Raw genomic sequence first — 27314 nt, 5'->3', positions numbered from 1 at the left:
TGATTTTCTGATTAAATGTAAGCTTTTTAACATACTATGTAGATGAGATGCGCTGTCAAATTAATAAACTGTGAATTCTAAATGATTACTTGAAAGAATGAGGAGTTTGGAATGATGGATTACTTACTAAAAGACAGATTATTTCCCGAACGGAAGGCAGACTGTTGTTTTTCACTATATTATTTCTCCTTGAAAGTAAAAGATTTTTTTAAAGACTGTCTATTGACTGCACACAATAGTGCATATTCAGTTATGTCTTCTTCTTTTTTAAGTATTTGTTTAAACTATTTTAAACAAAATTTGATACCTATAGAAGGATGGTTTAATTATTTAGCACATTTTTCTCCCTGCAGTTTTCTTATCTGCAGTAGTGCCGGAGCAATTTTTATAGTGTGTGTGGGGAGGTAGGGGGGATGAAGGAGGAAATTATGTATTTGAGTTGTTGTTACTAGTTCAAGCCGGGGGGGGTGGGATGCGGCAGCACACCTAATTCCACCACCTGTACTTATCTGTTCCTGATTTGCAGAACAAATTATCTGGCTTATCCATTGCTAAACATAGAAATCTGATTCTGAGCCACCTTATCGGAACAAAGGATGCTTTTAGTCATTGCATCTTCCAAATTTCACATCTTTTGTGGGGTATCATGTTAGGCTACCCCTAATTTCAGATCATAAGGGAATATTTTTATGCCATATGTTTACAATACAGTAGGCATAAACAACCCAGAACTAACACTGTTTGTTTTACCCAATTTAGGGCAATTGCATTACAGGAGATCAAATTCCCTGCCAGAATAAGTGTGTCTGATATATAGGAAATCGTTTCAAGTGACAATCACTGTCTAACAGACCAGATGCAGTGAGTGATCATTAATGGGAAGAATTAGCATACTGAAATGATTAGGAAGCAAAAGAAAAATCCCTCAAAGTGGGGTCTTCCTTTAGAGATTGCTTTGCAGTAGAACTGTTTTCCATATCACAGTGCGAGCTTATTAGGAGAAGTGAAAAAACAGACTTTCTTTCTGACATCGCAAAACCTCTCTCTAACACTAAAACCAGGAAAGAAAATCTCAAACAGTAAAAAGTAATGCGAGTCTGAGCACTCTGGAGAAATGCCATTTGGAAAAGTTGTAGTTCGGGGAAAAAGCATGTCTGATCTAAGAACCAGATTCTGGTCTCCATTAAATTGGTGTAATGTAGATGATTGTGATCTATGAAAATGGTGTCACCAGGTCAATAGGCCAGAATAAATGAGATCATACTCTGGCCCTAAAATTCTAATTTCAGACACCTGGAACAAAACAAGGAAAAATGAACTTTATGGCCTACTGAAGTCACTGAGAGAATCAGATCACTTCCTGAGCAGCTTCAGCTAAAAGGTGTTTTATTCTGTGACAATAGTGAGAATCAGAGATAGAGGCACTTTCTTTTAACCCTGAATGGTGTTCCCCCCCATAACTATTGTCTATCTCTCCTTTCTTCACTGGAGAGCTTTTGCTCAGAACCTTCCTCAGACCCACCTCCTGTCTGCTGTCCACAAAAGACGTAAAGGAAAAACATCCCCATAGGGTCATACAAGCTTTTTTTAGTGGGCTTGTACCAAAAACCTTGAAGCAAAACTCACTCCAAACTTCTGAATTTTCCCTTACTTCAGTTTTGCACTGCTGAATTTCATGTATTTTCCTGCCTATACGAGCAAAAGATAATACATTGTTAGGTTCCTTGGGTGTTTTTTGTCTTGTTTCTGTAGTATTGGAGATAGGTTGATTTCAGTCGAGGTTTGTAATTTCTCAGTGCCTGAAGAGGTTGAAATAAGATCCTGCATCTGAAGAAGTGGGGTTTTCACACACGAAAGCTTATGCTCACATTAATCTGTTAATCTTTAAGGTGCCACCGGACTCCTTGTTGTTTTTTCCAATTCTGAGAGCTCTCATGAAGCTTCTCTAGAAGTTAAAAACACATTTCAACCTCCTAAACCCACTTTAAATGATGTGCCTTGCCTGGACTATGAAATCTGTTTGGCAAAGCCAGATATGACATTCCTGAAAGGGAATTGGAGGTTTAACTCTTAGAAATGTGTGAACTATTTGCAATGAAAGTAGATACTTGGAATTTGATTTTACTTTTTTGAATGTTGATGTGCACTAGAAAATGGACCCAATTTTACCTAAAAATAAACCACGATCTGCGAACTGTTCACTTGTGGGGAAAAAGGTCCAATTACTGAGTGAAAATGAGCTCATTCCAATTTTTCCATGTTTCATTGAACTAGCTGCAAAATTGCCTGGAATAAAACAATGAAACTATTATTTTTCAATGTGGAAACTTTTTCATGAGTTTCACATAGTGCTTCAGGAGGCGGAAAAACTGTGCCAGTTACAGACTCCTTCCTGTGTCAAAAGAAAAACTGGTGCAGACTTTCTGTAAAACTTTTCAGCTCTGTTTTATACAATCAGAACCTCTATCCCAACAAGCAGTGCCCCCTACCATATGAAGTACAGAAGAATTTCCAGCAGCTGTAGGCTCTGTGACACAAAGGTGAGAACTTCTGATTCTACCCAATATAGGGCAGTGGTGCATGCGTACACACACGCACAAAATGATGTATGTTTGTTTGTTTGTTTGTTTATTTTTTATTGGGGTAGCACAGTCATGGACTAATTGTGCTAGGTGCTGTACATATACAGAACATAAGGATGGTCCCCTACTCCAAAGAGCTATCTAAATATAAAACAAGAAACAACGGGTGAATATAGAGAGAAGTGGAGCAAAAGGAAATTACAAGACAATATGGGTCAGCATGACAGCCAGTGGTCTCAGCACTCCAACTGCCTGTTGTCAAGTTTTTTTGTAGGCAGCACAGCAAATGAGAGTTTTAAAGAGGGACTTGAAGGAGGACAGTGACGCAGCTTTGGGATTTTTATAGGGAGCTCCTTCCAAGTATGAGGAATGCCATGTGGAGGAAGCACAAAAGCACTTGTTTGAAAACCGTAGCCATTTCTGGAAATATATTAAGTATTTCCCTCCCTGCCTCTCCCACTCTTTGCCCACAAAACGAAAATCTCAAAATGGCAGCTGTCCCATCTCTTCTTCTGTTCACAGTTTCACCCAGCACTGACTTTTCAATGAATCAATCTGAAAAAAATCCATCACCCCGACATTTCATGCAAAAGCAAAACTTTGGAGCTGAAAAAATTACCTCAAAGAAATATTTTTGCAGAAAACTTTGCGCGCACACAAAAAAAGTCGCAACTTGGCACAGCTAGGCTAAGCTCTAGTTAATATAAAAATTATTAGACTATAATTAAAGTATAGAACAGCAATTAGGAAATGAAATTCAATTTTACATTCAGTCCTTAGCCTAATTATTCTAATGTGAATGTGGTAATAAACATGGAATATGCAGGTGAATAACATGCAAGTTAAGGTGAGAATGAAAGGTTTTCTGATTTTATCTGGGAAAACAGCTTAATAATTAGAGCAGGTCAACCAGTATGTAATATTAATCACTCGCAACATTCCTTTGTAACCATGCTGGTCGTGCTTTTGGGGCATTTGAACAGTTGCCAACACTATCAGGGAAAATGACAGACACACACCACTGTTTCAGGCATTTTGCCTATCAAAAACAAAAGGTGTAATTAAATGGAAGCTTGTGTATATTTTCTCAAAGTCTGGTTTCTTGTAATACTTTTTTATGGAAACTTTTATATATAGTTAAAATAACTAGAGCAAAGTGCTAAAATGTTTGCAGTTTGATTATTCCTTGTAATCTTTATGAAGTTCAAGCTGATACAGAAAAATATCCAACTCTTACACCCAACTAGCTTAAGCCATTCCCCCCGCCCCCATAATTATAACAGCCAAAAGTTAGCTCCTTGGCTGTCTCTGACACCATTTTTCTCTGTCGTTGTTGCAGAGAGTATGAACTCCAATTGACTCTCAGACTTTATATTTGCCAGCAGAAGAACAGACACATTCATTTTGAGTTCTGTAAGCAACGGATCTTTTACAAAGAGTGGTCAGTAACGATGACACCTGGCTTCAACTCTGGATCTGTTGCATAAAACACTTCTTTGTACAGAAGGATGGGTGAAGGGCTGGGTTAATAAATCAAAGAACTTACGTTACAGAGGGATAAGCAATCTGGTTTGGGATAAAATAAGAAATCTACAGTATATCATGGCAGTAGCCAACTATGAGTGGACCTGGAAACTCTTATTTATCTGCTCAAAACCATGTATCTTTGGGAAAGTGATCCATGACTGGTGTGTTAATTGTCTGCTCATCCAAAGAGAGAGAGAGTGTGAGTGGACAGGGCACTGGAATATGAGTCAAGGGACCTGGCTGACTGTGTGACAAGTCACCTCATCTCTCTGTGTCTCAGGCTCATCATCAGTAAAATGAGAGTAATAATATTTTATGTGTTAATCACTTTGAAATCATTGGCTGAGATACGCTAACAAAGACTGGTTCACTGGCTAGGGCATTAGTCTTGGATTTAGGGGACCCAGGTTCATTCTCTGCTCCATCAAAGACTCCCTTTGTGACTGTGGGCAAGTCATTGAGTGCCCCTGTGCTTCAGTTTCCCATCTGTATATGGGAGTAATAGCACTTACCTGTCTCACAAGGGTGTTGTGAAGATAAATACATTAAAAATAGTAAAGACAGCTGTTCGAGTACCTTAGAAATAAAAAACTAGGTATGTTACTATCACTTTCCCAGCGTTCTTCAGGGGTCCTGCCCTGCTCTTTGCACAGAGGAAAGATGCTTCTCCGCTGTGGCTTTTTTCCCCCCAAAGCATCATTTCTCCTTCTAACAGCCATCACAATGTATCCAGCAGTCAGTTAAAGTAGTCAGATTGCACAGAGTACACAGCGTCGTCCTGTTCGTATTTAAACTCCTCCTGAGTTGCAGCAGCGGTGCTGATGCCCCGGGTCTATATTGTTTCCATCACATACCTGAGAACTGCTTGGAGCTGGTGGATTGCCAGGAAAGAAAAAAAAAAAATCATCTCGCTTTGGGACTTGCCTGAAGCCCTGAATAAAATAAGCTTCATGGCCACAGTTAAATCTTTAATGAACAAACGTCAACTGGGTCGCATAGAAAGTCACCACACATCTGAAAGGACATTCTGATTAGCAGTCTCAGTTCTAGAGAAGTCTCAGAAGTGAAACACAAAGCAGAATAAATGAACCCTGTCACGCTGCTTCACCTTTCTCATAATATTGAGCTTGAAGCTTTAAGTATTAGGAATTAAAAAAAAAAAAGCATTTGTCGCAGAAGAATTTACTTTATGGAAAACTACAAGAGCTTCAGTTTCTTCACTCTCATTAGCAGGTTCATCATCATTAACATGTTCCAAAAGCCTCCGCTAATGTCAGGATTACTCATTAAAAGGGCTTTTTTTAAATAAATGGAGTGAAAATACGTGAAGAGAGATGAAAATGCAGGAAACCAAATTCAAGCTAGAGCACATTGCAGAGACGATCGCTTGGCTTCAGTGTTATTTAGATTATATTGTTCTTTCTGTGCAACTCCATAACCTCCCATTGCTACACGCACCTGTTTCCTTTCCCCTTCCAGCCGCCCGCTCTTGTCAGTTTCAAGTTTTCACCAAGTTCAGCATCTTGCACTTTAAACACTTGTTCAGACTGGTTTGGCTAATGCTGACAGATAGGCTGATGGATTGGCAATGGCCTTTGTCTGGAAGCCGAATATGAATTTTGGTCAGTAGAGAATGAGGTTTTCTTTCAGGAGCCTCGATTTCAATATATATTTTTTTTCCACTCTGCTAATTGTGGGCAGAAATGGATGGGCCTGTCTGCATGCAGCTTTGTGAGAGAGAGCATTCCAGGGCTGTAATTGAATTCTTCTGTGCAAGGAACCATTTGTTCTGTTAAAAATATAGGGCCTGATGTTGGCAGCGAATGGAGGTGACGGTGCTCATTACCTTGCAGGATTGGCCTCTTTGCGCTACAGAACCAGAGCTTTCTACATCTGTCTCTGTCTGGCTCCGTTGCTTTCCTAATCCTGGTTTCTGATGCATGCAAAGAATCATTAACTGTTCCTCTGATATTCTTGTTAACTGCTGGAATTAGCCTACCTGCTTGTCACCATGAAAGGTTTTCCTCCTTTCCCCTCCCTGCTGTTGGTGATGGCTTATCTTAAGTGATCACTCTCCTTACAGTGTGTATGATAAACCCATTGTTTCATGTTCTCTGTGCGTGTGTATATAAATCTCTCCTCTGTTTTTTCCACCAAATGCATCCGATGAAGTGAGCTGTAGCTCACGAAAGCTTATGCTCTAATAAATTTGTTAGTCTCTAAGGTGCCACAAGTACTCCTTTTCTTTTTGCGAATACAGACTAACACGGCTGCTACTCTGTAACAATTACTGCAAAAGCCACATCTGCTTTGGTGTGTGTGTGTGGAGGGGGGACACAGGATTAGGGAAGAATGGCAGTTAAAATAGAAGGGGAAAGCATATGCTATGTCAGGTTTCAGAGTAGCAGCCGTGTTAGTCTGTATTCGCAAAAAGAAAAGGAGTACTTGTGGCACCTTAGAGACTAACAAATTTATTAGAGCATAAGCTTTCGTGAGCTACAGCTCACTTCATTCATCGGATGCATATGCTGTGTGTCACTGTTAGCCTGGCCAGATCTATGGAGCTACAGTAATTTACACCAGCTGAGGATCTGTCCTGTGTGTGTGTGTGTGTGTGTGTGTGTGCTGAAAGGCAGCAAAGCTTATCTAAGCTGTAAATACAGAACCAGAATGACAAATCACTTTCTCTGCCTTTTCCCCTGTCAGAGCTGTAATAGCCTCTGAGGGTAAATGTTGGTTTTTGCTAATCCATTGAACCAACTTGAAAGGACTCCCCCACCCCCCCATCCCCGGGGATATTCAGTACCGTCTAACTTCTTGGCCAAGTCCAAGTCTATATCCCATTCCAGGGACATCATAAATTTCCTGAAACGAAACAATCGCATCACATTTCCACTGTAGGACAAACTGAGTATTGTCTGTGAGCCTCATGATAGAAATGGCTGTTTTTCTGATGGGGAAGGGAATGGGGAAAGGAATCCTCCCCAAGATTTCTCCATCCCTCCCCTCTTCGACTCCACACCAGCCCCCTTCTAGACGGTCATCCCTCTGTCGGGGAGGGCTGGCTGGCTGGCTCTTGCTGGGACCCACAAATGGCCAGACTCACCTGCTCCTTTGTTCCAGAGGAGGGGGGCAGGAAAGTAATGCAAGGCTTGTCCCAACTCCCCTCCCACTAAGGGATCAAACACACCATCTCCTAGTGATGGGTCTTCACTGTGATTAAAACTATGCACTTCTGGAACATACATCAGATATAAATAAATTTGTTAGTCTCTAAGGTGCCACAAGTCCTCCTTTTCTTTTTGCGAATACAGACCAACACTGCTACTCTGAAACCATACATCAGACATATCACTCTTTGGACTAGTGGTAGGGTGGCCCATGGTCTAGTTACTGAACTGGCACTCAAGCTCTGGGTTCAGTTGCTGGCTCTGCCCAGGTCTTCCTCCGGGACCTCACGCAAGTCACTGCTTATCACTGTGCCTCATTTGCTCCCCTGTAAAATGGGCATGTCAATGCTTCCTTTTTCTCGCCTTGTGTTTGTGTTTCCTTTTTCAACTCTGAGCTCTTTGTGTCGCTCAGTGTGTGTTTGTATTGCCCTTAGCATCCTGGGGCCTCCAGTCTCAGTTGGGATTTTGAGGCACTACTGTAATACAAATAATAAAAATAATAATATGCATTTGCTATTAATACAAACCATGTGGCTTCCTGAGCCCTAGCGAATGATTACAAGTAAGGTTGTAAAAAGAAAAGGAGTACCGGTGGCACCTTAGAGACTAACAAATTTATTAGAGCATAAGCTTTCGTGAGCTACAGCTCACTTCATCGGATGCATTTGGTGGAAAAAACAGAGGAGACTTTTGTTAGTCTCTAAGGTGCCACCGGTACTCCTTTTCTTTTTGCGAATACAGACTAACACGGCTGCTACTCTGAAACCTGTAAGTAAGGTTGTGTTAGTATACTGACTGTCATCCTTGCAGGCTTAGCAACACTGCATATATAATATTATGGGCATTACCAAGGGGCTTCCCGTGCAAATACCCAAAATAACCTTCAGGCAGGTTATATGTTGTACTCTTGACAAGTTAAATTCTGTCCCGTGCAGCAGAACCTTCCTAATTCTCGTTTCACTTCTCAGCCAATTAGATTCCACAAAAATTAATCCAGCCTCACCCACTCCTCAGCAAACACTGCAACACAGGAATGCCACAGTGAGGTCTCTCATGACTAAGAATTTATTGTTCTTAGAAGTTATTCTGTATGGTGTGCTTACCATGATCAAGTGAAGTATTCCTGTAGATATTGCTCTTCTCTAATAGCTTCACCTCAAAGGTCTTACAATGTTTTACAGACATTACACCACTAATAGCTCCCTAGGGTGCAAATAAGGAAAACTGAAGTGCACTCAGGTTAAGTGTCTTGCCCAGGGTCAAGCAGGGGGTCTGTTGCAAAGTCAGGAAGATGACCCTTACTCTCTACATAATCTGTAACTGCTAGACAATGCTCTCCTTCTCCTAAATGAAAACAAAACACATGTCAAGATAAACCAGCACAGAACCTTTTGTGAGGTGCTATCCTGGACCTGGTCTTTGTATGCGACATGAGACCAAGTTTTCAGAAGGACTTGGTAGAAAAATCACCTAATGTAGAAGGAGGCATTCCTTTTTTTAAATGAGACTTGTGTTGTTTGGAATGCCTGTTACTTCAGGAAGATCCTACCATCTTCCTCCTCTTTAATCTGTTCAGGATACATTCCTTTGCCCTGGTCTGCACTAGGAGTTGAGGTCAAATTTAGCAGCGTTAAATCGATTTAACCTTGCACCTGTCCACACAACGAAGCCCTTTTTCGACTTAAAGGGCTCTTAAAATCGATTTCCTTATTCCACCCCCGACAAGGGGACTAGCGCTGAAATCAGCCTTGCTGGGTCGAATTTGGGGTACTGTGGACACAATTAGACTCCGGGAGCTATCCCAGAGTGCTCCATTGTGACCGCTCTGGACAGCACTCTCAACTCAGATGCACTGGCCAGGTAGACAGGAAAAGGCCCGCAAACTTTTGAATTTCAATTTCCTGTTTGGCCAGCATGGCAAGCTGCAGGTGACCATGCAGAGCTCATCAGGAGAGGTGACCATGATGGAGTCCCAGAATCGCAAAAGAGCTCCAGCATGGACTAAATGGGAGGTATGGGATCTGATCACTGTATGGGGAGAGGAATCCGTGCTATCAGAACTATGTTCCAGTTTTTGAAATGTCAAAACATTTGTCAAAATCTCCCAGGGCATGAAGGACAGAGGCCAGGACAGGGACCCAAAGCAGTGCCGCTTTAAACTTAAGGAGGTGAGGCAAGCCTACCAGAAAACCAGAGAGGCTAACAGCTGCTCCGGGTCAGAGCCCAAAACATGACGCTTCTATGATGAGCTGCATGCCATTTTAGGGGGTTCAGCCACCACTACCCCAGCCGTGTTGTTTGCCTCCTTCAATGGAGATGGAGGCAACATAGAAGCAGGTTTTGGGGACGAGGAAGATGATGAGGAGGAGGTTGTAGATAACTCACCGCAAGCAAGCAGAGAAACCGGTTTTCCCGACAGCCAGGGTGTGTCTCACCCTGGACCTGGAGCCAGTACCCCCCGAACCCACCCAAGGCTGCCTCCCGGACCCACCAGACGGAGAAGGGACCTCTGGTGAGTGTACCTTTTAAAATACTATACAAGGTTTAAAAGCCAGCATGTTTAATGATTAATTTGCCCTGGCATTCGTGGCTCTCCTGGATATACTCCCAAAGCCTTTGCAAAAGGTTTCTGGGGAGGGCAGCCTTATTCAATCCACCATGGTAGGACACTTTACCACTCCAGGACAGTAGCACGTACTTGGGAATCATTGTAGAACAAAGCATTGCAGTGTATGTTTGCTGGCGTTCAAACAACATCCGTTCTTTATCTCTCTGTGTTATCCTAGAGAGTGATATCATTCATAGTCACCTGGTTGAAATAAGGTGCTTTTCTTAAGGGGACATTCAGAAGTGCCTGTTCCTGCTGGGCTGTTTGCCTGTGGCTGAACAGAAATGTTCCCCGCTGTTAGCCATGGGAGGATGGAGGGGCTAGCCACGCGCTGGGGGAAGGCAAAATGCAACCTTGGAACGAAAGCACATGTGCTATGCATGTAATGTTAACAGCAAGGTTTACCATGAAAGAGTGTACCCATTGTTCTATAAAATGTGTCTTTTTAAATACCACTGACCCTTTTTTTTTCTCCACCAGCTGCGTGTGTTTCAAGGATCACAGGATCTTCTCCTTCCCAGAGGCTAGCGAAGATTAGAAGGCGAAAAAAATGCACTCGTGATGAAATGTTCTCTGAGCTCATGCTGTCCTCCCCACTGACAGAGCAAAGATGAATTCGTGGAGGCAGACAATGTCAGAGTGCAGGAAAGCACAAAATGACTGGGAGGAGAGGAGGCGGGTTGAAGAGAGTAAGTAGCGGGCTGAAGAGAAGGCTGAAGCTGAAAGGTGGCGGCAGCATGATGAGAGGAGGCAGGATTCAATGCTGAGGTTGCTGGAGGATCAAACTAATATGCTCCAGTGTATGGTTGAGCTGCAGGAAAGGCAGCAGGAGCACAGACAGCCGCTACAGCCCCTGTGTAACCAACTGCCCTCCTCCCCAAGTTCCATAGCCTCCTTACCCAGATGCCCAAGAACGCAGTGGGGGGGCCTCCGGCCACTCCAACCAAGAGGATTGCCCAAGCAACAGAAAGCTGGCATTCAATAAATTTTAAAGTTTTAAACTTTTAAAGTGCTGTGTGGCTTGTCCTTCCCTCCTCCACCACCCCTCCTGGGCTACCTTAGTAGTTATCCCCCTATTTGTGTGATGAATTAATAAAGAATGCATGAATGTGAAGCAACAATGACTTTATTGCCTCTGCAAGCAGTGATCGAAGGGAGGTGGGAAGGGTGGTTAGCTTACAGGGGAGTAGAGTGAACCAAGGGGTGGGGGGTTTCATCAAGGAGAAACAAACAGAACTTTCACACCGTAGCCTGGCCAGTCATGAAACTGGTTTTCAAAGCTTCTCTGATGCGCACTGCGCCCTCCTGTGCTCTTCTAACCGCCCTGCTGTCGGGTTATGTGTAACCAGCAGCCAGGCAATTTGCCTCAACCTCCCACCCCGCCATAAACGTCTAACCCTTACTCTCACAGATATTGTGGAACACACAGTAAGCAGTAATAACAGTGGGAATATTGGTTTCGCTGAGGTCTAACCGAGTCAGTAAATTACACCAGCGCGCTTTTAAACGTCCAAATGCACATTCTACCACCATTCTGCACTTGCTCGCCTGTAGTTGAACAGCTCCTGACTACTGTCCAGGCTGCCTATGTATGGCTTCATGAGCCATGGCATTAAGGGGTAGGCTGGGTCCCCACGGATAACTATAGGCATTTCAACATCCGCGATGGTAATTTTCTGGTCTGGGAAGAAAGTCCCTTCCTGCAGCTTTTGAAACAGACCAGAGTTCCTGAAGATGCGAGCATCATGTACCTTTTCCGGCCATCCCACGTTGATGTTGGTGAAACGTCCCTTGTGATCCACCAGTGCTTGCAGCACTATTGAAAAGTACCCCTTGCGGTTTATGTACTCGCCAGCTTGGTGCTCCAGTGCCAAGATAGGGATATGAGTTCCGTCTGTGGCCCCACCACAGTTAGGGAATCCCATTGCAGCAAACCATCCACTATGACTTGCACATTTCCCAGGGTCACTACCCTTGATATCAGCAGATCTTTGATTGCGTTGGCTACTTGCATCACAGCAGCCCACAATGTAGATTTGCCCACTCCAAACTGATTCCCGACTGACCGGTAGCTGTCTGGCATTGCAAGCTTCTACAGGGCTATTGCCACTCGCTTCTCAACTGTGAAGGTTGCTCTCATCTTGGTATTCTTGCGCCTCAGGGCAGGGGAAAGCAAGTCACAAAGTTCCATGAAAGTGCCCTTACGCGTGCGAAAGTTTCGCAGCCACTGGGAATCATCCCAGACCTGCAACACTATGCGGTCCCACCAGTCTGTGCTTGTTTCCCAGGCCCAGAATTGGTGTTCCACCGCATGAGCCTGCCCCATTAGCATCATGATGCCCACATTGCCAGGGCCCGTGCTTTGAGAGAAGTCTGTGTCCATATCCTCATCACTCTCATCACCACTCTGATGTCGCCTACTCGCCCAGTTTCGCTTTGCCAGGTTCTGGTGCTGCATATACTGCCGGATAATGCATGTGGTGTTTAATGTGCTCCTAATTGCCAAAGTGGTCTGAGCGGGCTCCATGCTTGCCGCGGTATGGCGTCTGCACAGAAAAAAGGCGTGGAACAATTGTCTGCCAGTGCCCTGACAGAGGGAGGGGCGACTAACGACATGGCTTACAGGGTTGACTTACAGGGAATTAAAATCAACAAAGGGGGTGGCTTTGCGAGAAACTGAATGGCCCCCTCAAGGATAGAACTCAAAACCTCAAGGATAGAACACAAAAATGGGTTTAGCAGGCCATTGATTTCACAGAGGGAGGGAGGAGAAAATGAATACAAAACAAATCTGGTCTATTTCTTGTTTTGAGCCACTTCATCTATCTTTATACATCTTGCTGGCAGCAGACTGTGCAGTACGACCGCTAGCCATTGTCATCTCCTGGATGCTCAGCAGAAGACGGTGCAATATGACTACTGACCATCTTCTTCTGCTAGCTGCAGATCAAAAGACAGTGCACTGCCAGTAGGACTCAATCGCCATGAGACGAAACAAGGGAAATGACCTGGCTGAGTCACTCCCATGTTTGCCCAAGCGCCCGGTTAAAAGAGCACCCAGGACTATGTCGACGACAGCTACCAGTCATACTGCACTGTCTGCTGCCAAAAGGCAATAAACTGCTGCTGTGTAGCAATGCAGTACCACGTCTGCCAGCACCCAGGAGACATACGGTGACAGTTAGTTGAACGGGCTCCATGCTTGCCGTGATATGGTGTCTGCACAGGTAACTCAAGAAAAAAGGCGCAAAACGATTGTCTGCCCTTGCTTTCACGGAGGGAGGGAGGGAATGGGGGCCTGATGATATGTACCCAGAACCACCCATGACAATGTTTTAGCCCCATCAGGCACTGGGATTTCTACCCAGAATTCAAATGGGCGGCGGAGACTGCGGGAACTGTGGGATAGCTACCCACAGTGCAACGCTCCGGAAGTCGACAGTTGCCTCGGTACTGTGGACACAGTCCGCTGACTACATGCACTTAGAGCATTTCTGTGGGGACATACACAATCGACTGTATAAAAACACTTTCTACAAAACCGACTTCTATAAATTCGACCTAATTTTGTAGTGTAGACATACCCTTTGACTATCTTCATATGGTGTCTGGCCATGGACAGAGAAGCCTCTGTAAAGGAGGATGGGGGCTGTGTAAAAATTAAACATATAAATACCCTTCAGTTTGGGGAACGTGCTCCCCACACCAGCCCTGCCAGAGCTGAATTAGGAGCGGTGGTCTCAACTAGCCAATTAAGCTGCAAATGGGGGAGATTTAGGCTGTGTGGAGGGAGCTAATTAGAAGGAAGCTTACCTGTGAGGGTATAGGTGCGGCTTCTATAAAGCCAGGAGGACAAGAGGCAGGGAGGAAATATGTAGTCCTTCTCCTTAGGTAAGGGGGAAGGAGTCTAGGGCTCTGAACAGTGATGTTCATATAGGTGCAGATATTAAGTGTTCATGACGAGGCTGTGCAGTAGAACTCATAATAGAGGGAGGCCCTGGGTTCCCCCACCAGCCACCGGAGAGCGCTACCGCTAAGGGCAGCAAATAGGAAGACAGCAGGAGTGACATAGTCAGGGCAGTGGGTATGAGGATTGTCAGATGTTGCTTGTGGAGAGAGACTTAGAAAGACCACCGCAGAAGGGGAAACCACTTCATGGCCTGGCTAGAAGGCTGAGTCATGAAGAGGAGGCTGCAGCTCCTGAAAGGAGAGGGACCACAGAGAGAGGGAAGGGGCATTGGCCTGGCCGAGCTAAATCCCAGAACTTCCAAGAGGAGGAGCTGTACAGTGGTGAGTAGACACTCCCGTCACAAAACTCATTTTCAGATTGCCTTTAATTTGAGGGTTTGGGTTTTTTTTAAAGTCTCAAAGAGCTTATTTGCAGAACCAGGCAGCAGCAGAATGCTTAATTACAGGCTCTTTCATCGCTGTAGCTTCGGTTATTAATGTTTGCAATACCTCATCAAGGGCTAATTAAGCAACTCACTTTATAAAGCAGGCATGAGGGAATTGGGGCTACAGAACACTTGTTTAAATAGTACAAAGCAACTCTTTATTTTAGCTGACCAACCATTATGATTTTCCCTGTACTTTTGGCAGTAGCAGTAGGACTAATAAATGTATGTGTTGGCAGTGTGGGTGCTCCGACTATAATTGAGTTTCAGATAACAAACGCTTCTAAATGATTTATTGTGCCTTTGATAACTGAAGGAATTTATTTTCAAAGTGATGTGTGGATAACACTCACTTAAGTTAATATAGAGCCTTTCATCCTGACGGATACCAGTGTTGTGTTACAAACTATATGCAGGGATCATTTCACCCACCATGAAAATGCAGCCTTCTCTGTTTTGAACACAGTAACTGTTGAGCAGCATACAGCAATCCTGCCCAGTAGTTTAGGAGAGGAAGTTAAGAAGAACTGAATTGAGTTTAGCCAGGCTGACTATTCACATGAGCTTGTGTTCGGCCAGCCCACCGATGGTTAACATCCCTTTTCTTATAAAAATTGTCATAGGAACACTAATGATCACAAGTGGCCGGAACATCACTTTTTAAATCTCATCCAACAGACACACGGCCATATATTCAACTGGTGTAAATCAGGGCCAATTTACATGAGCTGAGGATCTGGACCAGTATGTGCACAAATCTTCCATTTAATTTTGGGGGCTTTTAATTGTCTCTGATACTGGGTGAGAGAAGAGTAGCAGGGAAGAGAGTCGGACATGAAATTCTCCAGGGAAGGATAACAAGGAAATGGGGCCTCTTTCTAACTTCTCCTTGACCCCAAACTGTGCCAGATCCCTGTGAAAACTGCCAAGACACTGAGATAAGCAGCACTCACATTCAGCTATGCTGTAGATACTTGTGCAGCGAGAGGTGCCTCTGAAGATTAGTCAAAGCCAAATGTTAGAATTTTGGCTAAAATTCTGCCACATACTTATTCCCAGTAAGATTTCACTACTGCCCTAGAATCTGGTGTACTATTTGGAAATCATACCCCAAACTATCTAGGTATTCTGAATCTAGCTAGTAGTTTCCATTCTGGCTGATTCATCTGGTATGTAGTCTCTCACATGCATTATGTGGGCGTCCTATTGGAAATGCATTTTGTTTACCCGCCTGTAATAGACAATTAGAATCAAGTGTTTCCACGGAATGAATAAAGGAGTTCACAAGTAAGAATGTGAGGTACTCCAGATGTCTCTGCTAGTAAGTGATAATTGGCAACTGTAAGTGTACACGAATACTGAACACGTAAAATATTTTGACTAAAACAGGCTAAATTTTTTAACGATGATTTTATAAGAGCCATGATGGTGCGGGGGGGTTGTTTTGATGCACTAATGCAATCCAGAGTGCTCATTAATGTTTCATTTTTGGATTAAAAAAAATAAAATAGCCTCTAGGAGTGTAGTCTTAGGCTCAAGAAAAACAAATCAAACATCTGTCTACAGTATTTAATCCATTTGTAGAATGCCCATTACTGGTGGCATCTAAGTGTGGTAGAATTGCTAATCCTGTAGACATTAGTGTCGCTGTATTTGTCTAGGTGGTTTTGTTCATGAATTAACTGTTTCAAGAGGTTCTGCGAAATGGGTGTGGAATATGCAATTTTTCACTACTAGGTCACTGCGTTTTAGAGTCATGGAAATGTAAGACTAGAAAGTACCTCGAGAGGTCATCTAGCCCTGTGCTGAGACAGGACCAAGATACTTAGACCATAATACTCAAGTTGGAAGTGAGTCAAATACATATTCATGGTAAAAATTCATTTGTGTTTGGTAAAAGTTTCAGGTTTTCTGAAATAAAAAATATTTTAGACTTAGGGTTTTTGTTGAAAAACTGAAAAATATTTGCAGGAAATGTTGAACATTTCCTGTGGAAAATAACTGCCATTTTTTAACCAGCTTTAGAAGTGAGTGACTAAAAGCCAGTGTCTATTTTTCATATGTCCACTCATCAGTATCTGAGGTCTTTCACAATGTCTTTTATCTCAAGTTTCAGAGTAGCAGCCATGTTAGTCTGTATTCGCAAAAAGAAAAGAAGTACTTGTGGCACCTTAGAGACTAACAAATTTATTAGAGCATAAGCTTTCGTGAGCTACAGCTCACTTCATCGGATGCATTTGGTGGAAAAAACAGAGGAGAGATTTATATACACACACACAGAGAACATGAAACAATGGGTTTATCATACACACTGTAAGGAGAGTGATCACTTAAGATAAGCCATCACCAACAGCAGGGGGGGGGAAGGAGGAAAACCTTTCATGGTGACAAGCAGGTAGGCTAATTCCAGCAGTTAACAAGAATATCAGAGGAACAGTGGGGGGTGGGGTGGGAGGGAGAAATACCATGGGGAAATAGTTTTACTTTGTGTAATGACTCATCCATTCCCAGTCTCTATTCAAGCCTAAGTTAATTGTATCCAGTTTGCAAATTAATTCCAATTCAGCAGTCTCTCGTTGGAGTCTGTTTTTGAAGCTTTTTTGTTGAAGTATAGCCACTCTTAGGTCTGTGATCGAGTGACCAGAGAGATTGAAGTGTTCTCCAACTGGTTTTTGAATGTTATAATTCTTGACGTCTGATTTGTGTCCATTCATTCTTTTACGTAGAGACTGTCCAGTTTGGCCAATGTACATGGCAGAGGGGCATTGCTGGCACATGATGGCATATATCACATTGGTAGATGCGCAGGTGAACGAGCCTCTGATAGTGTGGCTGATGTGATTAGGCCCTATGATGGTATCCCCTGAATAGATATGTGGACAGAGTTGGCAACGGGCTTTGTTGCAAGGATAGGTTCCTGGGTTAGTGGTTCTGTTGTGTGGTGTGTGGTTGCTGGTGAGTATTTGCTTCAGATTGGGGGGCTGTCTGTAAGCAAGGACTGGTCTGTCTCCCAACATCTGAGAGAGCGATGGCTCGTCCTTCAGGATAGGTTGTAGATCCTTGATGATGCGTTGGAGGGGTTTTAGTTGGGGGCTGAAGGTGATGGCTAGTGGCGTTCTGTTGTTTTCTTTGTTGGGCCTGTCCTGTAGTAGGTGACTTCTGGGTACTCTTCTGGCTCTGTCAATCTGTTTCTTCACTTCAGCAGGTGGGTACTGTAGTTGTAGGAATGCATGATAGAGATCTTGTAGGTGTTTGTCTCTGTCTGAGGGGTTGGAGCAAATGCGGTTATATCGTAGCGCTTGGCTGTAGACAATGGATCGAGTGGTATGATCTGGATGAAAGCTAGAGGCATGTAGGTAGGAATAGCGGTCAGTAGGTTTCCGATATAGGGTGGTGTTTATGTGACCATCGCTTATTAGCACCGTAGTGTCCAGGAAGTGGATCTCTTGTGTGGACTGGTCCAGGCTGAGGTTGATGGTGGGATGGAAATTGTTGAAATCATGGTGGAATTCCTCAAGAGCTTCTTTTCCATGGGTCCAGATGATGAAGATGTCATCAATGTAGCGCAAGTAGAGTAGGGGCATTAGGGAACGAGAGCTGAGGAAGCGTTGTTCTAAGTCAGCCATAAAAATGTTGGCATACTGTGGGGCCATGCGGGTACCCATCGCAGTGCCGCTGATTTGAAGGTATACATGACAGCAGGATTGTCTGGCTATGTAGACTCCCTCCTCAGGCCCTTCGTTACCAGCACTCCCAGCTATCTTCGAGACACCACCGATTTCCTGAGGAAACTACAGTCCATTGGTGATCTTCCTAAAAACACCATCCTAGCCACTATGGATGTAGAAGCCCTCTACACCAACATTCCACACAAAGATGGACTACAAGCCGTCAGGAACAGTATCCCCGATACTGTCACGGCTAACCTGGTGGCAGAACTTTGTGACTTTGTCCTGACCCATAACTATTTCACATTTGGTGACAATGTATACCTTCAAATCAGCGGCACTGCGATAGGGTACCCGCATGGCCCCACAGTATGCCAACATTTTTATGGCTGACTTAGAACAACGCTTCCTCAGCTCTCGTTCCCTAATGCCCCTACTCTACTTGCGCTACATTGATGACATCTTCATCATCTGGACCCATGGAAAAGAAGCTCTTGAGGAATTCCACCATGATTTCAACAATTTCCATCCCACCATCAACCTCAGCCTGGACCAGTCCACACAAGAGATCCACTTCCTGGACACTACGGTGCTAATAAGCGATGGTCACATAAACACCACCCTATATCGGAAACCTACTGACCGCTATTCCTACCTACATGCCTCTAGCTTTCATCCAGATCATACCACTCGATCCATTGTCTACAGCCAAGCGCTACGATATAACCGCATTTGCTCCAACCCCTCAGACAGAGACAAACACCTACAAGATCTCTATCATGCATTCCTACAACTACAGTACCCACCTGCTGAAGTGAAGAAACAGATTGACAGAGCCAGAAGAGTACCCAGAAGTCACCTACTACAGGACAGGCCCAACAAAGAAAACAACAGAACGCCACTAGCCATCACCTTCAGCCCCCAACTAAAACCCCTCCAACGCATCATCAAGGATCTACAACCTATCCTGAAGGACGAGCCATCGCTCTCTCAGATCTTGGGAGACAGACCAGTCCTTGCTTACAGACAGCCCCCCAATCTGAAGCAAATACTCACCAGCAACCACACACCACACAACAGAACCACTAACCCAGGAACCTATCCTTGCAACAAAGCCCGTTGCCAACTCTGTCCACATATCTATTCAGGGGATACCATCATAGGGCCTAATCACATCAGCCACACTATCAGAGGCTCGTTCACCTGCGCATCTACCAATGTGATATATGCCATCATGTGCCAGCAATGCCCCTCTGCCATGTACATTGGCCAAACTGGACAGTCTCTACGTAAAAGAATGAATGGACACAAATCAGACAGTCAAGAATTATAACATTCAAAAACCAGTTGGAGAACACTTCAATCTCTCTGGTCACTCGATCACAGACCTAAGAGTGGCTATACTTCAACAAAAAAGCTTCAAAAACAGACTCCAACGAGAGACTGCTGAATTGGAATTAATTTGCAAACTGGATACAATTAACTTAGGCTTGAATAGAGACTGGGAATGGATGAGTCATTACACAAAGTAAAACTATTTCCCCATGGTATTTCTCCCTCCCACCCCACCCCCCACTGTTCCTCTGATATTCTTGTTAACTGCTGGAATTAGCCTACCTGCTTGTCACCATGAAAGGTTTTCCTCCTTCCCCCCCCTGCTGTTGGTGATGGCTTATCTTAAGTGATCACTCTCCTTACAGTGTGTATGATAAACCCATTGTTTCAAGTTCTCTGTGTGTGTGTATATAAATCTCTCCTCTGTTTTTTCCACCAAATGCATCCGATGAAGTGAGCTGTAGCTCACGAAAGCTTATGCTCTAATAAATTTGTTAGTCTCTAAGGTGCCACAAGTACTTCTTTTCTTTTATCTCAAGGACTCCCTCCTTTGATTCTATCTACCTACTTAGCTGCTGTTTCAGTTGATCCTCTTCCTCCTTTTCTTTCCTCCTACTCTACTCCTTTGTCTGTTCTCATAATTTCCAGTGTTTGTCCAAGTTGCATGTTTTGTGAGTCAGGGACCTGTTTCTGCAGACATATGGGGCTATGGGAATAATTGCTGGCCTATGTGGAATGAATTTTGGACTCAGTCAAATTCCTAGTGGACAACATCTGTGTCATGGAAAGCACTTTCATCACAACTTCGTCCCTTGTCACCAGCCTCAACAAGGTCCAGGAACTGAATGGTCATGGAGGATTGAGTTGGTTGCTCTAGTAGAGTTTGGTGTACGTTGTCAATGCATGGTATGGGTGGAGTGACCAGAAAGCAAGTGTGAAAAATTGGGATGGGATGGGGGGTAATAGGCATCTATATAAGACACAGCCCCAAATATTGTGATAGTCTCTATAAAATTTGGACATCTGGTCATCTTCCCCCAGGTATGGGGAAGTTTGTACTGTCTTTGCCTGCGCTGCATTTCTTCTATAGGTCTGTGCAGCCACAACTTTCAGGATCACTAAATAAATGTTGTTTGTTTTGGGGTGGGGGGTTGTTTGTTTTTTTAAAGACAGTGCTCCTCCTCTCAAATCCGCAAACTGAGGCAATAGAAAACTTCAAAGGCTATGACATTTAAATAGATTAGCTTAGTGAGTAAATCTTAATGTAGTTTTGGGAATCAAGCTTCAAAATCCTCCATTTGGTCCCTTTAGACACTGCGGCTGATGCTTTTCTATATGATATTCAGCAAGAAGCATTGTTCACTCAAAGTGAGTCGAGTGCCTTCATCAAATTGAATAACAAAAGTTAATCTTTCTCCTTTCATCTGTTACTACTTTGGTTCTAAGCAATAGCTTTATAGGCCACCACCCTTTTTAGCATGCCAGGCATTTTCCCCATCTCTTTATCTTCCTATTTTCCTTTACGTCCTTATCCTTCTTCTTTAGACAGACTCATTTACAGTGACCACTGTGCTGGGGATGCAGAGCAGCCAGACCAGGGAGTTTTAAGACAGACTAACAAATTTATTAGAGCATAAGCTTTCGTGAGCGATGCTGTAGCTCACGAAAGCTTATGCTCTAATAAATTTGTTAGTCTCTAAGGTGCCACAAGTACTCCTTTTCTTTTTGCGAATACAGACTAACACGGCTGCTACTCTGAAACCTGTCATTAAGACAGACTGTGTGCCTTGGCTTTATCTGCCTTTGCTCCCTGTTAATCACCATTGCAGAGAAAAGGGGGCTTTATGTTTCCAGTGATGGTAGGATAAAGCAAGTTATCAGCACTCCATCTCACTTATTCCAGTCTCGTGATTCACATTGGAAAGTGTGAAAGTTAGTCCTAAAGATCGCACTAGATACCAACTCAGCAAACTCTTTCACTAGGCTAATCCTCCCACTTCACAAAATTGAGCAAAAGAAATGAGACACCACACCAGCGCCAAGTGGCCCAATCATACTTGGGTGTGGACCAAGAAATCCACTAAAGTGTTTGGTTTCAGAGTAGCAGCCGTGTTGGTCTGTATTCGCAAAAAGAAAAGGAGTACTTGAGGCACCTTAGAGACTAACAAATTTATTTGAGCATAAGCTGTCGTGAGCTACAGCTCACTTCATCGGATGCATTCGGTGGAAAATGCATCCGATAAAGTGAGCTGTAGCTCACGAAAGCTTATGCTCAAATAAATTTGTTAGTCTCTAAGGTGCCACAAGTACTCCTTTTCTTTTTACTAAAGTGTTTGTTCACTGATCCTTTTTTATCTTCAGCACAGTCACAAAGCTTAAACACTTCAGTGAACACATGCTCACCTGTGGTGCTAAAGGAGGTGTGGATGAGACTTCAAGCAGGACTGGCACAGGGAAATGGCTTTAAACAGATGGCTAACAAGACTGTGACCTCGCCCAAATCCTTGTATTCCCTTTAACCACTGCTTTGGAGGTCCTACTCCAGCATCATGATGTATATCGTCTGATGGTCTTCTCACTTCACTTACAATGCAACTGCATTGGCTTGAGTGGAATTACTCCTGATACACCCTGGTCTGAGCGAGTGGCAAAGCAGGCCCAGAAACCTGCACTAGGGACTCTATTTCTCATGGAGAAACCCCTTTCTTAAGCAGTGCCCTTAATGTATTCCATTGTGCTCTCCAGAATAGCACCTTTGGTGCAACCTTTGGTTAAAGACCAGTCAGGCAGCCAGTTTTCTGGGTCTTGATTTGGTCATTTTAATCTAAGTTCCACTGTATTACCTGGTCTGGGACAGAGTCATAAACAAACCTCTTTCACTTATTTATAGGGGTACATTCCTTCTGCACTGGGGTTCTTGCAACCTGTTTGTTGAGGGAAATGCTAGTTTAATTAGATCTGAAGAAGAACTCTGTGGTCTTTCACTGACAGAAGTTGGTCCAATAAAAGATTATCTCATCCACCTTGTGTGTCTCTGAACAATCACATGTATGTTTCAACATACTGTAAAGGTGGCAAGATCTGGGCATTTAAGTTTCTTTGGTGCTCATTACTGTAGTACCTGAGCATTTAATAATATTAAACGTGCAGCAAATTGCCTCTGCAGTGCAGCTTTTCTCCATTTGTCCTTAAGCTGGTCCCATACAGCGAGATGGTGATTCTTTTTCTGTTGAGTGTCTCATGCCAGCTGCTAGTTTAGGCAGATAAATCCTGTGGCTCATGCTAAAAGGGCAAGATCTGGGGCACAAAATCGTGTTGTGTGCACTGAAGAAAAGTTGTGAGGTGAAATTTCCTATCAATAGGTACACGTGGGTAATTGCTATACCTGGAATCTTTTTCCTTCACTTAGGCCTCTAATAAGTCAAGTTAAAAGACTTTACCTAAAGTATTTTTGCCCCCTCTTACCATTTGCACTTAATTATTTTTAGGACTGCTAGGTAATTATTTGCAGATGGCAATGGAGGACCAGGAATGTCTTTCATGCTTTTTTTTATGGTCTGCAGCCAATAGATTTAAGAGTTGGAATGAAATCACCAGGGACTGAGCTGAGACTGCCAAACTCATTCCACTTAGATCCAGATTGTGTCTCCTTTTTACTTTGGTGGGCGGTTACTCACGAGCAGCCCCACTGCATACCAGATGACCAATGGCAATCAAGGGTTCACAGTCAGGCCCTAAATTGGTCATTCTCAGCTCATTGCTATAAAACTACACCACTGACTTCAGTGGAATCGCTTATGTGAGTAACTGCTCACCAGTGTGAGCTGGGGGTTCGCCATTCAGCCCTTATAGAACCGGCTACATTTGAAAGCTTTTATTGACTGAGTAACCCAGTTCCCATTTTTTCTGCCATCTTCCAGTTTCTGTGAACTGACATGTCTGAAAACTTTTAAAAACCAAGAAGTTTTACTCTGTCAGTTTTCTTTTACTGTGTTCTATATGCTGTATATAACTGACTGATGAGGTCAGAAAATCTGTAAGCATTAGGACAGCCACAGTTGTGGCTGTGTAATTCTGATTATGAATGTATTTGCGCAACTTGTTTTGTTTCTGTAGTTACGGCAAATACAGTAATATCTGGGAGGGAGCTGTGTGAAACTACCACTGCCCTAAAATGCATTCTTCTTCTTTTTTAGAGGCAGAGAACAGTAACAGAACTTTTTTCTTCCTTTCACAAAGCCTGACTCCTAAGTGAATCGGAACTGTTGTGCACTATACTGTGGGATTATTATCCTGCATATTTGTCACTTAACACACAGAACGAAATAAAAAAATTAATTTTGAAAGTGGGCTTCAGATAATTAGCATGTACCAGACAAGGGTCATTATTTTGCTGAGAATTGAAATCTAGCTCTTTGTTAACCATCCGTCAATGAAGACAGTCTTTTTTTTTTCTTTGAATTATTTCTTGTTTACAGTATTGTTCATATCTTCAGTATGATCTCTTGAACGCTCTTATTTATTTACTCTACTTTGCTGGTCTGGTCACCATGTTTCAAATTTTGATGTGGTAATGATCGTATTAATCAACATTTTGAGGAGGGATAATTGTCCATGAGAATTGTTCCCTCCCCCCTCCATTTTTATACCAATTTATGTATATTTCAGTGAGAATCTTAAAAGGATTTGGAAGTCTCTTCCATTGACTGGACATCTTAGTCCTTATTCAGTGCTTATTGAAGTCATTTCACTGGGGATTGCCTCAGTCCTAAAATGTGCTATTTGTTGTATAGGCACATGGTAAACCACACTTACTACATCAAAGAGCTTATAATGTAGAAGACAAGCCTTCACATGTGTAAATCACTGCAAATTAAGGGCTGGTCTATACTACAAAACTCGGGAGATTTCACTGCTTCACTCAGGGCTGTGAAAATTTTCATACCTTAGGTTGTCTGAATTTCATCACACAAGCCACGGTGGAGATGATACTAGGTTGATGTAAGAATTCTTCCATTGTCCTAGCTGATGCCTCTCAGAGGTGGATTTACTACAATGACAGAAGAACCCCTTCCAATGCGGTAATGTGTCTACGCTACAGCAGAGCAGGTGCAGCCATGCAGCTGTAGCATTTCTGTTGTAGAGATATCCTAAGATAGGGTGTGAATTTAAGGCAGTATAGCCAGTCCTGAGTAACTCCATGTGGACATTCTTATTCTGGAATAAGAGTGTCTTTTTACAGTTGAATCTATTTAAAAATGGATTCAACTACATTCAGGGCATCTATCACAGTTATTCAGGAATAAGTCTGTGGGCAGACACCAGAAATATTAGGTGAAGGGTGGTGTGGGTATGTGGGCAGGGGCGGAATTGGGATTCAACATACAAGTAGAGTGGTCAGGTTGATGAACGCATGCATTACAAACCCATTACTCTCAGGTGTAAGGCTCTAGATTGATTTTTCATAGGTACCAACATAGTGCAATATAATATCTTTAAAGATATTTGAAAAATGCTATATTTCCATGGAAAATGTCAAACTAGATGAAGAAAATTATGTTCAGTATTTCTGTTTTTTGACAACTTGGAAACAAAACCTTCAGTTTTCTTTTCCTTTTCTCCTTTAAGAAGAAAAGGGGCAGAAAAGTGAAGGGTAACAAAAACAACCGAACCCTGAAGACAAGTTTTTCCATTTTCATCCAAAAATAGAAAAATTGACTAAAATGAAAAATTTAACTTTGGTCTAAAAGCCATCTTTTGGCTAGACATTTGTATTGTTTTTGAAATAAAACAACCAACCTTTAACCAGCTGTAATTGTCTTAAATAATATTTTATAGCTAGGTACACTCAATCCTGCCTCAGCATGGAGGGGTGGACTAGAGGAACCTCTGAGGTCCCTTTCGGCCCTATGTTTCTATGACTTCATGATTTGGGAGCTATGTAAATTCAGATTAATTTAATATTATTCTGCGTGGGCCCAGGTGCCTGTCCATACAAAGCTTTGTGCAGGACCAAAGTCCTAGACCAGTGATTCTCAGACCTCAGTGGTTCAGGAGCCAAGTTAGTGTTCAACATTACCCAAAAGAGCATCAGTCGTGTGAATTAATTTTAATTCACTACAGTACTACAGTAGAACCTCAGTTTCGAACACCAGAGTTACGAACTGACCAGTCAACCACACACCTCATTTGGAACCGGAAGTACACAACGAGACAGCAGAAGAGAAGGGGCCAGGGAGGGAGGGGGGAGAAGCAAGTACAGTACTGTTAAACATAAACTACTTTAAAAAGGAAAGCAGCATTTTTCTTCTGTATAGTAAAGTTTCAAAGCTGAATCAAGTCAATGTTCAGTGGTCAACTTTTGAAAGAATGTTCAGATTTACAAATGTTTCAGTTACGAAGAACCTCCATTCCCAATGTGCTTATAACTGAGGCTCTACTGTATTCATGTTTAAACAGTATGATAGGAAATATTCAATGTGTGTATATATTTTCTCAGCAAATAAGTTAATAACTTAATTGGATAATAACACAGAAAAAGCATGCTGACTGGTTGTTAATTAAATCACAGCATTTTAATATTCTGTGCTGCAAAGAGCCGCAGGAGACACATTAGAGGGCCACTTGCGGCTCACTAGCCGCAGTCTGAGTATCACTGCCATAGATACAGACAATGGTTCTGGCCCCAAAGAGCTTAGTCCTGCAAACAAGGTTGCTAGTGCACCTCAAAGAGTGTCTGAGGCATATAAAGAGCATTAGTCTTTGAAAGCTGAATCATCTTTCCGTGTTAAGGGTATCTATCTCCAAGTAATTATACAGAGATCAACACAGTCAGTGACAACCAATGTGCTAGCAATTCAAGTTCACCTTCTCATTTCATGGTAGCATGGGGATGAGTAATTCTAAATAGCTCTAAAGACATTTAAAAGCACCCAAACCATGACAGACAGAATACAGCAAATGAGAACAAGGTAAGTAGTTATATGCTTTGTGAACATGTACAAAAACCTATTATCCTTGGTACAATGTGTAATGTTAATAACCACAAATTCTGTGTGTGTGCCTGCACACATGCTTGTAATGCACTGCTTTGCCTCAGAGACTTTTGCTTGGTGGTAACAAGTCTGATCTTTTCTTTTCCTTCAAATGTTAAAGGCTTAGGCTGCCTTATCAGGAGATGGGCAAGCTCAGGAATGATGAAAATAGACACATGGAAGCACAGTGATTGGTTTCCACAGGGAATTAGGCATTTGAAAATATTTTTTGAACCACTTCATTATGGGAAGGAGATTCCTTCTCTCTAACTTCAGAAAGAAGGCTTGAAATTAAGAGAGACACTGTGGAGAAATAATGACAATTTCAGAGTAGCAGCCATATTAATCTGTATTCGCAAAAAGAAAAGGAGTACTTGTGGCACCTTAGAGACTAACATATTTATTTGAGCATAAGCTTTCGTGAGTTACATGCATCCAATGAAGTGAGCTGTAGTTCACTAAAGCTTATGCTCAAATAAATTTGTTAGTCTCTAAGGTGCCACAAGTCCTCCTTTTCTTTTTGTGGAGAAATAGTCAACACCCACAGGCATCTCTGCCAAAGAAGCCAGAGCCATGGCAAGCACACAAATAGCCTCTTCCTTTGCCCCCGGTGTGGCATGCATAACTGTGCTTAAATTCTATTGATTGCTAACTTACAACGAAGGTCAATGTGCATGCTTCTAGTTAAACTAATGAACAGAAGTTCACAAATTACACCTCAGACCCAAAGCAGTGTGTCCCTCTATGGATCTCCAGACCTGAAGTACTCTGTGAAGCTCGAAAGATTTTCTTCTGCCAACAGAAGTTGGTCCAGTAAAGATATTACTTGCTATCACATTGCGATTTAAATCTTGTTACTGTGATCCATGCTTTTGTCACCTCTAGACTGAAGTGCTGCAGTGTGCCATATCTGCAACTACAGCTTAGGAGCCTGATCCAAAGCCCGTTGAAGTCAATAGGGGTGTGTCTATCGACTCCGACAAGCTATGGCTCAGG

At 42.9% G+C, this 27314-nt stretch overlaps 1 protein-coding gene across 3 annotated transcripts in view; it reads left to right on the top strand.

Moving 5' to 3' along the window:
- The window catches only part of GALNT17 (polypeptide N-acetylgalactosaminyltransferase 17), a 279918-nt gene that overhangs the window by 213636 nt on the left and 38968 nt on the right, over nt 1–27314 (top strand). Inside the window, exon 1 of one of the 3 annotated variants that reach the window (XM_043499465.1) lies at nt 13825–14177. The exons of the other annotated variants lie outside the window; for them this stretch is intronic. Within the exon in view, the coding sequence (XP_043355400.1) occupies nt 14067–14177 (111 nt within the window). The 5' untranslated portion in view covers nt 13825–14066. Of the gene's footprint in view, nt 1–13824; nt 14178–27314 lie in introns of those variants that run through there. 3 annotated transcript variants of the gene reach the window in all.

This window comes from Dermochelys coriacea, chromosome 17 (genome assembly GCF_009764565.3).
Source record: "Dermochelys coriacea isolate rDerCor1 chromosome 17, rDerCor1.pri.v4, whole genome shotgun sequence".
Lineage (NCBI taxonomy): Eukaryota > Metazoa > Chordata > Testudines > Dermochelyidae > Dermochelys > Dermochelys coriacea.
This window is presented reverse-complemented; position numbering and strand designations above follow the sequence as displayed.